The sequence below is a fragment of the Salvia miltiorrhiza genome, chromosome 8 (genome assembly GCF_028751815.1).
Source record: "Salvia miltiorrhiza cultivar Shanhuang (shh) chromosome 8, IMPLAD_Smil_shh, whole genome shotgun sequence".
Classification (NCBI taxonomy): Eukaryota; Viridiplantae; Streptophyta; class Magnoliopsida; order Lamiales; family Lamiaceae; genus Salvia; species Salvia miltiorrhiza.
The window spans coordinates 2402145-2423040 of NC_080394.1; the positions used below are offsets into that span (position 1 = coordinate 2402145).

General features: G+C 39.6%; 5 protein-coding genes and 1 pseudogene across 5 annotated transcripts; all 6 read right to left on the reverse strand.

Annotated features, from left to right (window-relative positions):
* Positions 1-224: 224 nt before the first annotated feature.
* Positions 225-2497, reverse strand: LOC130999936 (protein ENHANCED PSEUDOMONAS SUSCEPTIBILITY 1-like). The gene has a single exon (XM_057925642.1). It carries the CDS (start codon positions 2442-2444, stop codon positions 1140-1142), a length of 1305 nt encoding a protein of 434 aa, XP_057781625.1. The 5' UTR covers positions 2445-2497; the 3' UTR covers positions 225-1139.
* Positions 2498-7222: 4725 nt separating this feature from the next.
* Positions 7223-8919, reverse strand: LOC130999938 (protein ENHANCED PSEUDOMONAS SUSCEPTIBILITY 1-like). Its single transcript, XM_057925643.1, has one exon. The coding sequence runs from the start codon at positions 8725-8727 to the stop codon at positions 7432-7434; it is 1296 nt and encodes a 431-aa protein (XP_057781626.1). The 5' UTR covers positions 8728-8919; the 3' UTR covers positions 7223-7431.
* Positions 8920-10894: 1975 nt separating this feature from the next.
* LOC130999939 (uncharacterized acetyltransferase At3g50280-like) lies at positions 10895-12459 on the reverse strand. Its single transcript, XM_057925644.1, has one exon. It carries the CDS (start codon positions 12275-12277, stop codon positions 10991-10993), a length of 1287 nt encoding a protein of 428 aa, XP_057781627.1. The 5' UTR covers positions 12278-12459; the 3' UTR covers positions 10895-10990.
* A 1076-nt stretch (positions 12460-13535) lies between these two features.
* LOC130999940 (protein ENHANCED PSEUDOMONAS SUSCEPTIBILITY 1-like) lies at positions 13536-15156 on the reverse strand. The gene has a single exon (XM_057925645.1). The coding sequence runs from the start codon at positions 14960-14962 to the stop codon at positions 13673-13675; it is 1290 nt and encodes a 429-aa protein (XP_057781628.1). The 5' UTR covers positions 14963-15156; the 3' UTR covers positions 13536-13672.
* Positions 15157-16906: 1750 nt separating this feature from the next.
* LOC130999941 (protein ENHANCED PSEUDOMONAS SUSCEPTIBILITY 1-like) lies at positions 16907-18567 on the reverse strand. The gene has a single exon (XM_057925647.1). It carries the CDS (start codon positions 18456-18458, stop codon positions 17172-17174), a length of 1287 nt encoding a protein of 428 aa, XP_057781630.1. The 5' UTR covers positions 18459-18567; the 3' UTR covers positions 16907-17171.
* Positions 18568-19295: 728 nt separating this feature from the next.
* LOC130997060 (uncharacterized acetyltransferase At3g50280-like) lies at positions 19296-20237 on the reverse strand (annotated as a pseudogene).
* Between the last annotated feature and the right edge of the window lie 659 nt (positions 20238-20896).

The window sequence follows — 20896 nt, forward strand, 5'->3', positions numbered from 1 at the left end:
TTGGGAACCAGACCAGCTACATATGCGGCAGGATATGCTATTTTTTCAAACAAGCCATGTTCTCTACGTGAAATTCGAACAAGGTAAAATGTTTGGTATTGATTCGTGTGGCCTCTCTCTTATGCATTTCACCCACCTACTATGGGAGAGCCAATACCCTAATTCTTAAATTTTAATTTTTATTTTATATTTCATTTTAATATTATTTTTATTTAAAATTAACATTAAATTTAACAATTTAAATTTCATTAAAATAAAAATCAAACATTACATTAATAAAAAACAAAAAATCAAGAAACATTACAATAATTTTGAGAAAATTAAATCTACGAACTATGTCTCGACGGGATCAAAGAGTGCCCATATATGCTCGACTAAATCGTCGTGGAGGCGAGCGTGCAAACGACTGCCCTTCATGTTTGAACTTCGGGCCATATAGGCGGCGAATTCTGACGGTGCTCCGGTATTGAACTCTGTTTGATGACCGTTGCTTGATCATCACCATCGGCGTTGACATCCCAATATGTTGCAATCTCTCATTCGTCCTCTATTATTATGTTGTGCAATATGATCAAATTTAATTAAAAAAAATCGCAGCTTGCAAGAAATTGGAAGGAAGATGCATAAAAAAATTCGAGATTGACATTTGGATCGGAAAATAGAAGATGATCTTGGTTCGGAATTTTTTGGTCACATGAAGAATTCGACGAATAATTGTTGGAAGATTAATTATTGGAGGATGACATATTTTTGGATTTGTGAGTAGAGAAGAGAGGATAGGGAAGTGAATGGAAAAGAGAAGAAATGTACGTAGTATTTATAGAGGAAATAATTAATAGAGAAAAAAAAAAAACGAAAGCTACAATTGAAGTGGAGCCCAACGATAATTTTATCTTAATGCTATGTTTTGATTGGGCTGCGTATAACACGCGTCCAATCAAAAATGGTTGTGAGTTCGGAGGCGAGGCTGGGCGCGGGAAAGGGAGTGCGGCAATTGGGGCCTGAGGGGACGCCGGCGTCCCCCAATAGTGGATGCCCTAAATATTCAAAATTGAACAATAAATATTGTATAACCTTCTTATTATTATTATTATTATTATTATTATTATGAATTCAATAGAAGATGTCACGTTGGGACCTTATTGGTGGAGCATAGTTAGGAACTCCTCCATTGGCCGTAACGTCTTCTTCTTGAAGTAAACTTCGAGGTCGATACCATCGGCTTCCGCCGCCGGCGACACCACCACCAATCCCTCAGTTTTCCGCGCGTTTCCACTCCTCACAACAATCGGTTTCCCCCATCCGAAATCACAGCCGTACATATCAAACCGGTGAGAACCTCCGACGAGAAGAGGGGGCCCACCCCCCATGCCCACCCCCATTCGCCCAAGTTGCGCCTTCTTCTCCGCGTCGCGCGCGATCGCCTCATCAGTTTTCTCGGAAATCACCTCATTGATCCTGAGCGCGGCGGCGCCCAATCCTTCCTGCAATAGCTCATCCTCGCCAATCGCCAACGTAGCAGAACAAATCGCGTTCCCAAAATATCCATCCGGAAAAGACGACATCCTCGCTCTCGCGCCAATCACGATTGTCATAACGGGAGTGGTTGGATCGTTATTAGTGGTTTGAGATCGCACTGTGCTCCGCCATAGATGAGCCATGAGTGCTTGCAGAGTAGATATTTTGTCAGTGCCGGCTTCGGAATTGGCTTTAGCCTTCAATTGACCTAATGTTTCTTTGCTGAAGTGGAATAGCTTCTGCTGCAGCAATGGAATTGGAGCCTTTAGGTTTTTCTCTAATGTAGGGATATGGATGAGTCTGTTTTCATCAACGCCGGCGGCGGCGTTGCGGCGGTCGAAAATTGGGGATTTCGAAATCGATTCCGAACCACGGGAGATCTCCGACCAGGAGTTTAAGAAATGCCAGAAGGAAGCGCCGTCCACGACTGCGTGATTGGCTGCGCAGCCGATGAAGACGCCGTCGGCGAGCTCCGTGACTTGCACGGCCAACAGAGGCTTTGAAATTCCTTGGTAATTAGTGACGCCTGTATTGATCGGGATCAAGGAAGACACGATTTCCGGTAGATACGTCGGCTCGATGATGTCGGAGATGGAGACGGCGGCGGCGACTGCATGGGTGAACTCGGCTCCTGCGTTGTCGCAGTCCACGTGGAAGCTCGCCGTGTCGCCGTCGTGCGGGGTGGCGGCGAGGCGGCCGGCGAGGGGAGGGAAGAAGTCGAGAGCGCGGGAGAGTGAGGTTTGGAGGCGTTGGATTAGGTTTTGTTGAGATTGGAAGTGAGGGCTGTGGAATATGAGGCCTCTTTGAATGGGGGAGATTGGGAGGAATCGTAAATCCCATGGATTAAGCTCCAATCTTGACACTGAAGCAGCAGTTGCAGTGCCCCTAACAAGAGATGAAGAAATCAGCTCTACTTTTTTTGGCATTCTCAAATTCTCTAAATTGGGAGTGAGAGAAAAGAATTTTTGGTAGAATACAAGCTGAAATAGAGAAGCTTTTGGCCAAGTTAACAAGCTATATACATGCCACAGTTTAACACTCAAATCATTTTTTAGAATTATATTTGTTGACCAAGCGAATGTGTATTGATTATATTACTAATAATAATATATTGAGCCAAATATATTAAATAGAGAAATATACGTATTCTTTTTTCATGATATTACTAATAATGATTTTATTTTTTCCTAATACTTATCCTCGTACAAAACTATATCTACGTATATAAGAGAAATGTTGTGTTACGTCGTTTATGTGATCACTATTTGCAAGCAATGCTCTTGTTTAGTTTACATTAGTATTTTTTTTTTCTTTTATACATAAACATCAAAGCTCATTTTTTTCTTTTATTCAATTATTTGAAATTATAGGGAAAGTGATCAAATCAAACTTTGATTAATTTTGATGTAATTTATAAGATTAATGACGTTGATATTAGAAATTTATATTCAATAATATGGAGAGAAATGTGAGAGAGCTGTCAAGGTGCTGCAAAACTACCAACAATCGCTGCAGAAAAAGGCCACAACTACTCAACCAACTCAGTAAATTACTAAATTGCATTTGCCGAGAAGATTAGCTGCAAGAGAGAGAAAATCAAACTCAATTCCTATATTAAATATAGTGCAGAAATCAACAACTCATCGACGACCGTTGGATCACATATGATCCTCGATCCGACGGCTGTGATGGAACAATATGGATCCATCTCTCATCTTCAACCTCAATTAACAAAGTTTAATCACAGTTGTTGTCTGCTATTCCATGCACTCTGAAGATGGCTTTTAATGCAGAGCCTGCAAATCGCTGGAAGTTGGTCAATTCCATTAATTCTCTTCAATTTACGCAACCATTTTTCTTTATTTATTAACGTATATATCTTCATCTATATAGTAGTAATATCATACTCCCTCCATCCCACCATTTTAGTCCCCTCCCACTTTTCACACACATTAAGAAAATACATTTAATTTTTATCTTTTATACCCTTATTTATTATTTTCACACATCCTTTTCACATTTAAGTGAAGCATTAATTAAGGCTAATTTAGTAAAAACAATATTTTTATATAGTATTAATTAGAAAAGTGAACTATCTTTTTGGGACATCTCAAAATGGAATAAGGGACTAAAATGGTGGGACGGATGGAGTAATACTTTTCATCAACTTTTCATAATATAATGTGTGTATGGATTTATACATCATAGTTGTTGGATTTCAGTTCGATATGTTAAATTTAAAACAATTAAAAAAAGACCGATTCTAAATTAATACTTTTCAAAATTTGAAACAATTTGACTCATCCTCCAAAGATGCAATCCAGATCCTGCATCTTTAATTTGTGTAATATTTATATGGGAAAATTGTACGTAAATACACAAACTTTGCTCAAAATTCATTTTTGACGTAAAATTAGGATTTTGAGCAAAGTATGTAAATATTTTCTTGAGGGAGAAGCCAATTACTTGAAAAGAAAAATAGGCCCCAACACTTTTCATTTTTTAATTATATCTATCTAAATTTTATTCCTCTCGCAAAATAGAGGTGAGTTCAGCCACTTTTTATTTTTTTACTGTTTTATTATCCCTACTTAAATTTTCGTTTCAAAAAGAAAGTAGACACTTATTATGGAACGGGGGAGTATTAAATTACATTTTTATTTTGTTGAATTAAATTAATCTTATTTTTGTTAAATACATGTTCAATCTATTGTTGTAGTATTAGATTATCAAAATGCATTTAGTTAAATTGTAGTAATTGTATGTTATAATCAAAATTGAACATATATATATATCCAATCCTAAACCCTAAGTTTCCAATTGAAAAGTTTACTATTTTATTAAATAACCAATTATTGCAATTATAAAATCGAGGGAGAAGAATATTTCAATTAAATGATGAGATGAAACAGTTTTCTTTTCTTTTTGGTTAAAATCCAAGTAAAAAAAAATGAATATGGCGACAGATCTAGACTTTAGGTCAAACTTGTTACGTGACAGGCATGCCAGTCCGATTTACTTAAACTCTACTTGTAGTATTTCTAAATTAATTAATTAATTATTGTCAACGCACTAACATGGTTATGGTTTGACAATCAAACTTAATCATGTGCGATTCATTAATGGTCTAATCATGTGCGATTCATCATTTTTTACTTTTCATCTATCTATTCCTATTAAATAGAATACTCCCTCCGTCCCACTGTAAGTGAGACTCTTTCTATTTTGGGTGTCCCACCATAAGTGAGACTCTTTCCCTTTTTGGTAAAAGTTTTACTCTTTAAACACCTTTTCACTTTTTCACCTACACACAAAATACACTTTTCTTAATTTCCGTGCCAAAAAAAAAGGTCTCACTTACCTTGGGACGGAGGGAGTACATATTGAAGACCTTTCCTTCATTCTATATTCTATGCGGCCCACAAGTTAGTATTTTGATCATTCTCAATTCTACATTATATGACATTTTTACATCTTTTATTCATCCATCCCACATTGAAATTATCCTAAACTCCATCAATTCATAATCTACATAAAAGGTTCAATCTTCATATAGACATTAGACCATCTATTTTTTCCACATTGATATTATATTTAATCATCGGAAAATATAGATAAAGAAATACTTATAATATGTATTTCAAATAAATAGTTTTTTCACATATTTTTATAACTGCAATAGATTTTCACATTAAATTTATAATAAACTTCATAATTCAAAATCTAAAAAGTCGAAATTAAATTTCAATATTTGCAAACCTAAATAAAAGTATAAATGTTTCTGAAATAAATAGGTTCTTAAACTGAACTTGGTTAAAGTAAATAAAATGATCGTTAGATATATTTTAAATAAATAAGTAATTTAATTTAATTTGGTCATATAAAATAAGAAAAATGATAGTAAGATATATATTAAATAAATAATTTCTTCAATTTAATTTGATCATGTATATAATTTGAAATAATCCTCATTTTCACATTAAACTCATAAGAGGCGGCGGAGCGTCACTCCCGTCAGACTTGTGAAATTCCACCTTCTTCGCCAAGTCGCGCGTCGCCGCTTCATCGGTTTGCCGAGAAATCAGCTTGTTGATCCTGAGCACAGCTGCGCCCAATCCTCTCTGCAACAGATCGCTCTCGGTAATAAACAACACAACAGGATAGGATGCGTTCCCGAAATAGGCATCCGGCAAAGACGACATCCTCGCTCTTGCGCCGATAGGGATTAGTATAACGCGAGTGGTTGAATCGTTGGTGGTTTGGGAGCCATGGGCCTCATCAGATTGCTCTGAAATCACCTCATTGATCTTGAGCGCGGTGGCGCCCAATCATTTCTGGAATAGCTCGCCCTCGCTAATAGCCAACGGGGGCAGAAAATTGGGAATTTCGAAATTGATTTTGATCTACGGCAGATCTCCGACCGGGAGTTGAAGAAAAGCCAGGAGGAAGTACCGTCCACGACGGCGTGATTGGCGGCACAACCGATGAAGAGGCTATCGGCGAGCTCTGTGACTTGCATCGCCAACGGAGGCTTTGCAATCCCCTCGTAATTTTTGACGCCTATGTTGATCGGGAACAAAGGAAGACACTATTTTCGGTATATTCCCCGGCACGATGATGTCACAGATGGAGACGGCGGCGGCGACTGCATGAGTGAACTGTTGAGCTTTTCCACTTCATGTGGATGGTTTCACAAGCCAACAAAATTTGACAATGGCTGTGGAGATGAAATGTTGCATTTATTGCAATAGTTCCCAAGATGACATTGAAGGAAATTGGCAGCAAGAAATATTGCTGCAACCTACCTTAATTCTCGGCAATGCGGCGATTACAAGATCTGCCAGCCTCCACCTATGAGTTCATTCTACAATTGCGGTTGTAGGTGGCTATAGGGGAAGAAATCTGCAGTTCAAATTTCACTATAAATTGAGCTGAATTATGCCGAATGAAAGTGTGCAAGAGTGCGAGAATTGTGAGGCAAGACAAAAGAGAGTTTGGTGAGTGCTGAAATAGAAATTTTATTAAAAAAGAAAGAAAACCTAGACCCATGAGTACACATACACGAAAAACGCAGCCAAAACAAAACCGAGGAACATACCCACCAAAACAAGAAACAAGGAAGAAGATCCCCAAAAAACAGATCAAAAGCAGGTACAAAGTAACCACCACACCAACCAAAGCGGAACACCGATGAACCCACAACCAAACAAAGCACCTTCCTATCTAGCTCTCCCAAGGTCAGTACAGACCCAAAAGGTGCGCCAAGCTAAGGCTTTAAGATGCAACAACAAGCTGATACAATTCTATCCGCTCAGACCCAATTCTCCGTTATAAGTGAGTTTCCTAATGCATTGGCCTTTATAATCAGTCCCAAAACCATACAGAACAGGCATAAACCTTGACAAGAAGCCAAATTAAAATATGTCAAATTCACGGGATCGACGAGTTTGGTGAGTGCATTTTGAGAGAAAAAAAGTGTGAGGAAAGGTTGGGAGGCCAAAAAAGAATAGGCTGAGGGCTAAACATGAGCCCAGGCATCAACACAAGCTGAGTAGGAAAGGAAAGACACAGCATTGTAGCCTTTGTGGAAGTAACAGCCACAAAAAAGATGTCTGTTCAAAGAACCCAACTCAGGTATGTCTGTTCATAGACTAAATCATCGTGGAGGCGAGCGTGAAAACGACTGTAAATAGAAAAGTGAGAATAAGGAAGTGAATGGAAAAGATAATAAAATATATATTTTTTAATATGCTTCTATTTTTCTGATTGATCGAGCTCTGTATAACACGTGCCCAATCAAAAACGGATGTGCATCGGGTTCGAAAGGGGACTGGGCGCGGGGGAAGGAGGTGCGGCAATGGGGGGGGTGCGTGCCCGGTGCGCGCCGGCGTCCGCGCCCGATAGTGCATGCCCTTATTGATGGAGGAACTCCTCCATTGCCCGTAACGTCTCCTCCTTCAAGCAAACATCAAGGTCGATACCGCCGGCTTCCGCCGCCGGAAAAACCGCCACCGACCCGTCAAATATCTGATCCTTCTTACTCCTCACAGCAATTGGTTTCCCCCACCCAAAATCACAGCCATACACATCGTACCGGTGAGATTCTGCAATGATAAGAGGGGGCGCGCTCCCCACGCCCACCTCCATTTGCCGAAATTCCACCTTCTTCTCCGCGTCGCGCGCCATCGCCTCCTCAGATTGCGCAGAAATCACCTCATTGATCCTGAGCGCGGTGGCGCCCAATCCTTTCTGCAATAGCTCGCCCTCGCCGATCGCCAACGCAGCAGAACAAAGCGCGTTCCCAAAATATCCATCCGGCAAAGACAACATCCTCGCTCTCGCGCCAATCACGATTTTCAAAACGCCAGTGGTTGGATAGTTGTTAGCGATTTGAGAGCGCACTGTGCTCCGCCATAGATGAGCGATGAGTGCTTGCAGAGTAGATATTTTCTCAGTGCCGGCTTCGGATTTGGCTTTAGCCTTCAATTGAAATAATTTTTCTTTGCTGAAATGGAATACCTTCTGCCGCAATCGAGATGGAGCGATTAGGTTTTTCTCTAATGTAGGGATATGGATGAGTCTGTTATCAACGGCGGCGGCGGCTGTGGTATTGCAGCGGTCGAAAATTGGGGATTTCGAAATAGATTCCGAACCGCGTGAGATCTCCGACCAGGAGTTGAAGAAATGCCAGAAGGAAGTGTCGTCCACGACGACGTGGTTGGCGGCGCAGCCGATGAAGAGGCCGTCGGCGAGCTCCGTCACTTGCACCGCCAACAGAGGCTTTGAAGTTCCTTGGTAATTATGGACGCCGATGCTGATCGGGAACAAGGAAGACACGATTTCCGGTAAATACCTCGGCTCGATGATGTCGGAGATGGAGACGGCGGCGGCGACTGCATGAGTGAACTCGGCTCCTGCGTTGTTGCAGTCCACGAAGAAGCTGGCCGTTTCGCCGGCGTGCGGGGTGGCGGCGAGGCGGCCGGCGAGGGGAGGGAAAAAGTCGAGAGCGCGGGAGAGGGAGTTTTGGAGGTGTTGGATTAGGTTTTGCTGGGATTGAAAGTGAGGTCTGTGGAATATGAGGCCTCTTTTAATGGTGAAGGCTGAGAGCATTTTTAAATCCCATGGATTAAGCTCTAATCTTGACATTGAAGCAGCAGTTGCAGTGGCGCTAACGAGAGATGAAGAAATCAGCTCGACCTTCTTTGCCATTTTCAAATTCTAATTTTGGTGTGAGAGAAAAGAATTTTGGTAGAATAGAAGCTTAAATAGGGAAACTTGCGTGAGAATCAAACCAAACCAGCTATGCATGCCAGTCAGGTTCTCTTTGAAAATGCCAGTCACGTCGTTTTTGAAAGGATATTTTATGATTGGATTATTCGTTAAAATATTAAGACACGAATTAAAAACATTAAGATGACACAACTCGTTGCCGTCCCGACGTTTGAACAACTTTTTTCTATTATTATACTCCATCCGTCCACAATTTAAAGCCCTACTTGCTCTTAAGTTTTTTATCGCCCTATTATATTTTTTGTACTTTTTTACTCTTCTTCTTTTCCTATATTTACTATCTTTTGCCACTAATGGACCCACCTTAAAACACATTTACCATTTTTATATTCTATATTTACTACACTTTATCACTAGTGGACCCACTCACAACACATTTATCACTTTAGTCAATTACCTTTATCACTTTAGTCAACTACCTTTATATTTCATCCGCATCACTCCGTGCCCACACCAAAGTGGGGCTTTAAATTGTGGACGGAGGGAGTACTATTTAGATTGTATTTTTCTATGAATAAAATTATAATTTCTGCAGTCCATTTTTAAAATCCTAGCTGCGTCTCTAATGATAAAACTCACACCTTTAGTCAGATGATTTATAAATATAAATTAATATACTATTGTTCGATCAAAAATCAATAATAATAATAATAATAATAATAATAATAATAATAATAATAATAATAATAATACGGCCTGTAATTTGATTTAATTTATATTTTTTTTAAAATAAAAAATAAATCATAAATTACAATTTTCTAAAAATATAAACTAAGTTATATTTTTTAAACCATAAATAAAATCAAATTGCACAAATACAATTCGATCCAATTTAATATATGATTTAAACTAAAATGTGAACACTTCTAATAATTGCTTACAATATTATTTTCTTTTTTTAATTTAAAAAACACGAAAAAGACCCTTCACAAAAATCGAACCTCATAAAACATTCTTAGAAACATCTAGCACATATATCTATTACAAATCTATATTTATATAGATATAAAAGCACAATCACTTTAAAAAATAGTAAGTTATATTTTTCCGTCAAATACATATCACCTTATTATTTCTGAAAATAAATTTTTGGCTATAACAAATGGGAAGCGATACGACTCAACTCCAGCATAATAGCTCTAATATAGCTAGCCCTTTTAGGTACTTGAATATTGCCTAGCTGTTCAGGTCCATTTACAGTTATTGCTTCTGTAAACATGGTAGCTAAATAATCCCAACGTGTTACATAAGGCAAATATTGTATAATTGTTCGATTTTCCGCAATTTTCTCCATTCCTCTATGTAAATAACCTAATATAGGTTCACAGTCAATAACATCTTCACCATCGAGAGTAACGATCAGTCGAAGAACACCATGCATTGATGATTACTATGAATTATATTTAATTTTTATTTGAAAAAATTAAAATTTTTAAAAAATATATACCATGACTTTGAATTTATCAACCTATTATTAGCCAATAAAAGTGAAATTATATGATAGTAAAAAATAATTATATACCCTAGATTAATTGATGGAATAAACCCTAATTAATAATCACAAAATTAAACTAAAGCATACAAAATTAAAATTGAAGAAAAAATATATAAGAAAATAAACAAAATTAAAAATGATACACAAAATGAGACATAAAAGTGTGGTACCTTGATTCTCATTCCCCCGTTAACCACATGGGATCATCTGTCCCACTATTTTGTGTGTACCGCCATATACCACTCTTAATTTATTATAATTTTTAATTATATTTTCTTCAATTTTAATATATAATGCTTTAATATTATAAAAAGATAATTAACAAGGGTTCACTCATCCAATTAGAGTTTATAATTATTTTTTTTACATTTATTTGAATTAATAATTGATTAATTAGGTTCATTAATTCAAAGTTAGGGTATATAATTTTTAAAATTTTTAAATTTTAGTTATAAATATTAATTAGAGTTCATAATATAATAATATTTTTTATTTTTATAAAAAATAAATATAAAATAAATGAATTAAGAGTGGTACAAAGTGGTACACACAAAATAGTGGGACAGGGTATCCATATGCTTAACCACACATCTAATAATTGCTTACTACAACAATATTCGTTTTTTTAATCGAGAAAACACGAAAAAGACCCTCCACACAAATACAAGCAAACACCGCCACAAACATTCACACACTAGTTATGAACTCCTCCAATGCCACTAACTTCTCCTCCGACAAGCAAACTTCAAGGTCGATACCGCCGGCTTCCGCCGCCGGAGACACCACGACCAGCCCCTCCATATTCCACGCCTTCCCACTCCTCACAGCAATCGGTTTCCCCCACCCAAAATCACATCCGTACACATCTAGCCGGTGAGAACCTCCGAAGGCAAGAGCAAGGGGCCCACTCCCCACCTCCCAATGCTGAAAGTCCACCTTCTTCTCCGTGTCGCGTCTGATCGCTTCATCAGTTTGCTTAGAGATCAACTCGTTGATCCTCAGCGCGGCGGCGCCTAATCCTTTCTGCAATAGCTCGCCCTCGCTAATCGCCAACGCAGCAGGATAAACCGCGTTCCCAAAATATCCATCCGGCAAAGACGACATCCTCGCCCTCACGCCTATGGCCGTTGCCATCAAGCGAGTGGTTGAATCGTTATTAGTGGTGTGAGAGCGTACCGTGCTCCGCCATAGATGAGCCATGAGTGCTTGCAGAGTAGATATTTTGTCGGTGCCGGCTTCGGAATTGGCTTTCGCCTTCAATTCACCTAATTTTTCTTTGCTGAAGTGGAATACCTTCTGCGGCAGCAATTGAGATGGAGCGATTAGGTTTTTTTCTAATGTAGGGATATGGATGAGTCTATTATCCACGGCGGCGGCATTGCAGCGGTCGAAAATTGGGGATCTCGAAATTGATTCCGAACCGCGGGAGATCTCGGACCAGGAGTTGAGGAAATGCCAGAAGGAAGTGCCGTCCACGACGGCGTGATTGGCGGCGCAGCCGATGAAGAGGCCGTCGGTGAGCTCCGTGACCTGCACCGCAAGCAGAGGCTTTGAAATTCCGTCGTAATTAGTGACGCCTACGTTGATCGGGATCAAGGAGGATACGATTTCCGGTATACACCGCGGCTCGATGATGTCGGAGATGGAGACGGCGGCCGCGACTGCATGAGTGAACTCGCCTCCTGCGTTGTTGCAGTCCACGAAGAAGCACGCCGTGTCGCCGTCGTGCGGCGTGGCGGCGAGGCGGCCGGCGAGGGGAGGGAAAAAGTCGAGAGCGCGGGAGAGTGAGTTTTTGAGGTGTTGGATTAGGTGTTGTTGGGATTGAATGTGAGGGATGTGGAATATGAGGCCTCTTTCAATGGGGAAGATATGGAATAAACGCAAATCCCATGAATTAAGCTCTAATCTTGACATTGAAGCAGCTGCAGTGCCGCTTACAAGAGATGAAGAAATCAGCTCAACTTTTTTTGCCATTTTCAAATCCTAATTTTGGGTGTGAGAGAAAATAATTAACTTGGTAGAATGGAAGTTTAAATACAGAAACTTCCTGAGAAGCCAACCAATTTCTGCGAATTGGTTTTTATATATAAGCTGTCTATTTCGTGTTTTTTTTTCATAGTTGACTATAATGGTTGTTTTATGAAAAATATCACCTTAATTTGATTTCAAATCTAATATAAAATTCATCAGCGTGAAAAATAAAGGTTGATAGTCATGTTTTAGTACCAACATTTCATAATTCAATGTATAAAATCGTTAAAATATTAAGAACAATAAAATATAGAAACAATAGGGCGGCCCTATTGGTGATTGAAACTTAAATTTTTTCCACAAAATTTAAAATATCAATATTTGGCCATCTTTTATGTGCTCTACCTAATCTACCCTTTAACCCAACAGATCCAACAACTTCCTTTGACCCGGATCCAGATTTAGGGATTAACCCATGCCTTGTCTACCCCCAGACCCCCGACCCCACCCCCCCCCCCCCCCCACCACCCACCCCAAGCCAATTTTTTTTTTTTTACTTCCCCTGCTTGTCTACCCCCAGACCCCCGACCCCACCCACCCTCCCCCCACCACCCACCCCCAAGCCAAATTTTTTTTTTTTTTTTACTTTCCCTGCCTTGTCTACCCCCAGACCCCCGACCCCACCACCCCCCAAGCAAAATTTTTTTTTGGCTTGTGGGGTGGGTGGGTGGGTGGGTGGGGTCGGGGGTCTGGGGGTAGACAGGGCAGGGGAAGTAAAAAAAAAAATTCGTTGGCACTTATGGCACTTATAGTGCCATGCCATAAGTGCCTAACCCGACCCGCGTGGCTGATCCTACCCGGCACGCGACCCGCGCTCCTGACCCTACCCAGTCCGCCCAATTAAGGGCAAAAACGTCCCAAAGCTATAAAAATTGCCAAATTTTATGTTTTTTCAATAAGTGGCCATAATTTGTGTTTTATGATTCATTTTGGCTATTCCAAAAATTTACTCTAAAATATATTCCTAACATATCAATTTAATTTTCACGAAACTAAGAATCAGAATATCACTAAGTATAATCTACATAATCATATTCATAAAAACTACGTTTCAATTTGTGTTCTATGATATTTAAATCAAACATAATTTTCTAAAAATTATAAATTGAATCATATTTTTTAAACTATAAATCAGATCAAATCCCACAAACACAATTCGAACCACTTTAATTTACGATTTAAATTAAATTGTGAACACATCTAATAACAATATTCTTCTTTTTTTTTAATCCAAAAAACACGAAAAAGACCCTTCACAGAAATCCAAGCTCACGAAAATCCTTGAAACATCTAGCAACAATATCTATTACAAATACAAGCAAACACCGCCACAAACCTTTACACACTAGTGATGAACTCCAATGCCACTAACTTCTCCTCCGACAAGCAAACTTCAAGGTCGATACCGCCGGCTTCCGCCGCCGGAGACACCACGACCAGCCCCTCCAAATTCCACGCCTTCCCACTCCTCACAGCAATCGGTTTCCCCCACCCAAAATCACATCCGTACACATCTAGCCGGTGAGAACCTCCGAAGGCAAGAGGAAGGGGCCCACTCCCCATCTCCCAATGCTGAAAGTCCACCTTCTTCTCCGCGTCGCGTGTGATCGCTTCATCAGTTTGCTTAGAGATCAACTCGTTGATCCTCAGCGCGGCGGCGCCTAATCCTTTCTGCAATAGCTCGCCCTCGCTAATCGCCAACGCTGCAGAATAAACCGCGTTCCCAAAATATCCATCCGGCAAAGACGACATCCTTGCCCTCGCGCCGATGGCCGCTGCCATCACGCGAGTGGTTGAATCATTATTAGTGGTGTGAGAGCGTACCGTGCTCAGCCATAGATGAGCCATGAGTGCTTGCAGAGTAGATATTTTGTCGGTGCCGGCTTCGGAATTGGCTTTTGCCTTCAATTCACCTAATTTTTCTTTGCTGAAGTGGAATACCTTCTGCGGCAGCAATTGAGATGGAGCTTTGATTAGGTTTTTCTCTAATGTAGGGATATGGATGAGTCTGTTATCCACGGCGGCGACATTGCAGCGGTCGAAAATTGGGGATCTTGAAATTGATTCCGAACCGCGGGAGATCTCCGACCAGGAGTTGAGGAAATGCCAGAAGGAAGTGCCGTCCACGACGGCGTGATTGGCGGCGCAGCCGATGAAGAGGCCGTCGGCCAGCTCCGTGACCTGCACCGCGAGCAGAGGCTTTGAAATTCCGTCGTAATTAGTGGCGCCTAAGTTGATTGGGATCAAGGAGGATGCGATTTCCGGTGTATACCTCGGCTCGATGAGGTCGGAGATGGAGACGGCGGCGGCGACTGCATGAGTGAACTCGGCTCCTGCGTTGTTGCAGTCCACGAAGAAGCTGGCCGTGTCGCCGTCGTGCGGGGTGGCGGCGAGGCGGCCGGCGAGGGGAGGGAAAAAGTCAAGAGCGCGGGAGAGTGAGTTTTTGAGGTGTTGGATGAGATGCTGTTGGGATTGAAAGTGAGAGCTGTGGAATATGAGGCCTCTTTGAATGGGGACGACTGGGAGTAGACGTAAATCCCATAAATTAAGCTCTAATCTTGACAATGAAGCAGCAGTTGCAGTGGCGCTAACAAGAGATGAAGAAATCAGCTCGACTTTTTTTGCCATCTTCAAATTCTAATTTTGGATGTGAGAGGAAAGAAAGCGGTGGTCCTAGTCCGCCATAACAAAGATATTTTTGAATTCTCCCACAATAAATGTCATCCGCTATTTTCTAGCAAATGAGGTGCAAAGATGTCTCCAAACCAATAGGTTATTTGATTATATAATAAATGTATTTTATAATTTTGAAAAAAAAATGTCCGTTTTTTAAAAAGAAAAATAGGCTCCAACACTTTTCATTTTTTAATTATATCTATCTAAATAATTAACAATTGTTCACTCGTTCAACTAGAGTTTATAATTGTTTTTTTATATTTATTTGAATTAATAATAGATTATTTGGATTCATTAATTTAAATTTAAGATATATAATTTTTTAAATTTCAATTTTTAGTCATAAATATTAATTAGACTTCATAATATAATAATATTTTTTATTTTTATAAAAAATAATTATAAAATAAAAATGGGTTAATTGCCCATAAAATACTAAACTTTCGTCCAATTCTGATTTTGCACACAAACTTTGAACTGTAGCGTGAAAATTACTAAACTTTATATTTTATCTGATTTTGCTACTAATCCAAATTCCAGTCAAATATCAGGCTAATATGACGTGTCAATATTTGACGCGACATATCTATTGTTAATTTCTTATTAATAATAATAAAAGAAGAACACAATGCAAATAACCCAAATTATCAATAACTTAATATATCAAATCAAATAATAGTATTTTGTTAATTCTCAAGTTTAAATCAATTTTTTTCTAGTTCACTATTATACAACTGATTACTCTAGTATAAAATAGAAGTCATTCAAATAGTATAAATATGTATAGTTTATAAAAAAAATAATCTTTAGTTAATGAAAATTTAATAAACTTTATTACTTAGCTAAATAAATTTTTTATTTATTAAATTATTGATAATTAAAATGTTCTTTGGCTGACACACCTAAATTCGAAGAATCCCCTTACTATTATTGAATAAATTTAATTAAAAAAATACTATTATTTGATTTGATATATTAAATTATTGACAATTTGAGTTATTTGCTTTGTGTTTTTTTTTTATTGATAAGAGCATCTCCAATGCAAGTGTCTTAGAGGGGTGTCTTAGGAGTGGGCCCCACCTAAGACACACCCTTCTCCAATGCATTGTGTCTTAGGTGGGTGCTTAAATCCTCATTTCCACAAAATTCATATTTCTACACTTTTATTTTAAATTTTAAATTTTAAATTTCATTAAAATTTAAATTAAACATTACAATAAAAATAAAAATTACATAATTTAAAAAAAATTACATAATTTAAATAATTAAAATTTAAAAAGAAAAAAAAAACAAAACAAAACAAAATTCCCCACCCCCACCGACTCCCCTTTTCTTCTTTCTTTCCCCACCGACTCCCTTCCTTCCCCCACCGACTCCCTTCCTTCCCCCTTCCCCTCCCCCCTATCTGTGTCTCTTTTCCAGCAAAACATTCAGCAAAAATTCACTCCAGGTCTTTCCTTCGCCAAAATTTCCAGGTTTTGTATTTTTTTAAAATCAAACCGTGCGCGTGTAGCGCACGATTTCACCAAAATCCGCCAACGCCCCGGGTCTTAGCTTTGCAACGACTTCGAATCATGCCGGGTCTCCAACGCAGCCTTCACTCCAGCGACTCGGATCGATGCGGCCTTCGCCACCAGTGTTGGAGGTGCTCTAAGAAATTAAATAAAAAATATTATTTTGCCAACTAATTGTCACACAAGAATAAATACGCCACGTCAAAACTGGCACACCATATTATATATTAGCTTGGTATTTGGGCAGAATTTGGATTAGTAGCAAAATCAGATAAAATCAAAAGTTTAGTAATTATCACGCCACAGTTTAAAGTTTGTGTGCAAAACCAGAATTGGATGAAAGTTCAACATTTTATGAACAATTAACCCTAGAAAAAATTAAGAACGATACGCAATGATACACACTATATAAATCTCGGACAAAAGATCCCACCTCCCCCGAGGGGCGCACCAGCGCACGGCACCGTGCAACATGCCGCCTCGAAGCGGCAAGCCCCTGCGCGATGTGGATGGTCTAATAATTGCTTACAAATTTACAATATCCAAAAAACACGAAAAAACTCCACAAAAATCGAAGTTCACGAAAATCCTCGAAACATCTAGCAACAATATCCATTAAAAATACAAGCAAACACCGCCACAAACATTTAGACACTAGTTATGAACTCCTCCAATGCCACTAACTTTTCCTCCGACAAGCAAACTTCAAGGTCGATACCGCCGGCTTCCGCCGCCGGAGACACCACGACAATCCCCTCCAATTTCCACGCCTTCCCACTCCTCACAGCAATTGGTTTCCCCCACCCAAAATCACAGCCGTACACATCTAGCCACTGAGAACCTCCGAAGCCAAGAGGAAGGGGCCCACTCCCCATCTCCCTAAAGTCCACCTTCTTCTCCGCGTGGCGTGTGATCGCTTCATCAGTTTGCTTAGAGATCAACTCGTTGATTCTCAGCGCGGCGGCGCCTAATCCTTTCTGCAATAGCTCGCCCTCGCTAATCGCCAACGCAACAAAATAAACCGCGTTCCCAAAATATCCATCCGGCAAAGACGACATCCTCGCCCTCGCGCCGATGGCCGTTGCCATCACGCGAGTGGTTGAATCGTTATTAGTGGTGTGAGAGCGTACCGTGCTCAGCCATAGATGAGCCATGAGTGCTTGCAGAGTCGATATTTTGTCGGTGCCGGCTTCGGAATTGGCTTTCGCCTTCAATTCACCTAATTTTTCTTTGCTGAAGTGGAATACCTTCAGCGGCAGCAATTGAGATGGAGCTTTGATTAGGTTTTTCTCTAATGTAGGGATATGGATGAGTCTGTTATCCACGGCGGCGACATTGCAGCGGTCGAAAATTGGGGATCTCGAAATTGATTCCGAACCGCGGGAGATCTCCGACCAGGAGTTGAGGAAATGCCAGAAGGAAGTGCCGTCCACGACGGCGTGATTGGCGGCGCAGCCGATGAAGAGGCCGTCGGCGAGCTCCGTGATCTGCACCGCAAGCAGAGGCTTTGAAATTCCGTCGTAATTAGTGACGCCTACGTTGATCGGGATCAAGGAGGATACGATTTCCGGTATACACCGCGGCTCGATGATGTCGGAGATGGAGACGGCGGTCGCGACTGCATGAGTGAACTCGGCTCCTGCGTTGTTGCAGTCCACGAAGAAGCACGCCGTGTCGCCGTCGTGCGGGGTGGCGGCGAGGCGGCCGGCGAGGGGAGGGAAAAAGTCGAGAGCGCGGGAGAGTGAGTTTTTGAGGTGTTGGATGAGATGTTGTTGGGATTGAAAGTGAGAGCGGTGGAATATGAGGCCTCTTTGAATGGGAATGATTGGGAGTAATCGTAAATCCCATGGATTCAGCTCCAATCTTGAGATTGAAGCAGCAGTTGCAGTGCTGCTAACAAGAGATGAAGAAATCAGCTCGACTTTTTTTGCCATCTTCAAATTCTAATTTTGGATGTGATAGGAAAGAATTTCGGTAGAATACAAGATTAAATAAATAAATAAATATTTTCTTGAGGGAGACTTGATTCACAAGTGGTTGTCCTAGCCCGCCATAACAATCCTATGAGAAGATATTTTTGAATTCTCCCACGATAAATAAATGTGTATTTTTTAGCCAATGAGGTGCAAAGATGTCTCCATGACAAGATATTTTTGAATTCTCCCACAAGAAATAAATATCTATTTTTTAGCCAATGAGGTGCAAAGATGTCTCAATGCGAAAAGCTTATTTATAATCGAAAAACTTATTTGATTATATAATAGATATACTCCTATTTTATAATTTTGAGAAAAATGTCTATTTTGTCCCCAAGGGGACACCAAACGGTGCGACCTTCTTGCGATTAGTGAGAGGTCTAGGGATCAAACCCCACCGCTCCCCTTCCCCTAATCCCCCAATCAAAAAAAAAAAAAATGTCTATTTTTTAAAAAGAAAAATAGGCTCTAACACTTTTCATTTTTTAATTATATCTATCTAAATTTTATTCCTCTCACAAAATAGAAGTGAGTTCAGTCACTTTTTCTTTTTTTTGCTATTTTATTATCCCCACTTAAATTTTCATTTCAAAAAGAAAGTAGACACTTATTATGGAACGGGGGAGTATATTAAATTACATTTTTATCTTGTGGAATTAAATTAATCTTATTTTTGTTAAATACATGTTCAATCTATTGTTGTAGTATTGGATTATCAAAATGCATTTAGTTAAATTGTAGTAATTGTATGTTATAATCAAAATTGAACATATATCCAATCCTAAACCCTAAGTTTCAGATTGAAAAGTTTACTATTTTGTCGGTGCCGGCTTCGGAATTGGCTTTTCACTTCAATTGACCTAATTTTTCTTTGCTGAAGTGGAATACCTTCTGCGGCTGCAATTGAGAAGATGGAGCGATTAGGTTTTTCTCTAATGTAGGGATATGGATGAGTCTGTTATCAACGGCAACGGCGGCGGCTTTGCAACGGTCAAAAATTGGGGATTTCGAAATCGATTCCCAGCTGCCGGAGATCTCCGACCAGGATTTGAAGAAATGCCAGAAGGAGGTGCCGTCCACGACGGCGTGATTGGCGGCGCAGCCGATGAAGAGGCCGTCGGCGAGTTCCGTGACCTGCACCGCCAACAGAGGCTTTGAAATTCCTTCGTAATTAGTGACACCTATGATCGGCAACAAGAAAGACACGATTTCCGGTATACAGCTCGGCTCGACGATGTCGGAGACGGAGACGGCGGCGGCGACTGCATGAGTGAACTCGGCTCCTACGTTGTTGCAGTCCACGAAGAAGCTGGCCGTGTCGCCGCCGTGCGGGGTGGCGGCGAGGCGGCCGGCGAGGGGAGGGAAAAAGTCGAGAGCGCGGGAGAATGAGTTTTTGTGGTGTTGGATTAGGTGGTGTTGGGATTGAATGTGAGGGATGTGGAATATGAGGCCTCTTTGAATGGGGAAGATATGGAGTAAACGCAAATCCCATGAATTAAGCTCTAAACTTCTTTTTTTTGATGAAATTACATTATAAATAATACTAACCACACACTCACCCCACCTAGTGGTTATTGTGGCCGAGAGTACTCGAACCTATGACCTCTTGGACAACAGGCAACCACCCTAACCACTAGGCCATCCCAAGGGGACATTAAGCTCTAAACTTGACATTGAAGCAGCAGTAGCAGCGCCGCAGACAAGAGATGAAGAAATCACCTCCACTTTTTTTGCCATTTTCAACTATTAATTTGGGTGTGAGTAATATGACTTTCGGTAGAAAGCTTAAATAGAGAAACTTGCATGAATTGGTTTTTATATATATAAGCTGTCTATTTCGTGATCAGATTATTAAAAAAAAGTTATTGTTATACCCGTGCGATGAACTATCTATTTCGTGATCAGATTATTAAAAAGTTATTTCGTGATCAGATCATTAATTCAAATAAATAGAAAAAAAAATCATTATAAACCCTAGTTAATTATCTTCTTATTATATTAAATCATAATAAATTAAAATTGAAGAAAATATAATTAAAAATTACAACAAATTAAGATTAGTACACATTAAATTGTGGAACAGATGATCCCATGTGGAGAACCCGAGCTAGCACCCGATCTCGACATCAGTGGTCAGTCGGATAATTTTTTATAATTACGTATTATATTTAAATTGTATTTGCATTTTTTTTACTTTTTTATGAACAAAATTGTAATTTCACTCTCCCAGCGCCCCCCCAAAAAAATTGTTTCTAATTATAAAAATATATTTTCGTGCACCCATTTAAAAAAATATAGCTCCATCCTTAATAATAATAATAATAATAATAATAATACAATTTACAGTTTGATATTTTTTAAAATCAAACATGTACATCATAATTTTCTAAAAATTA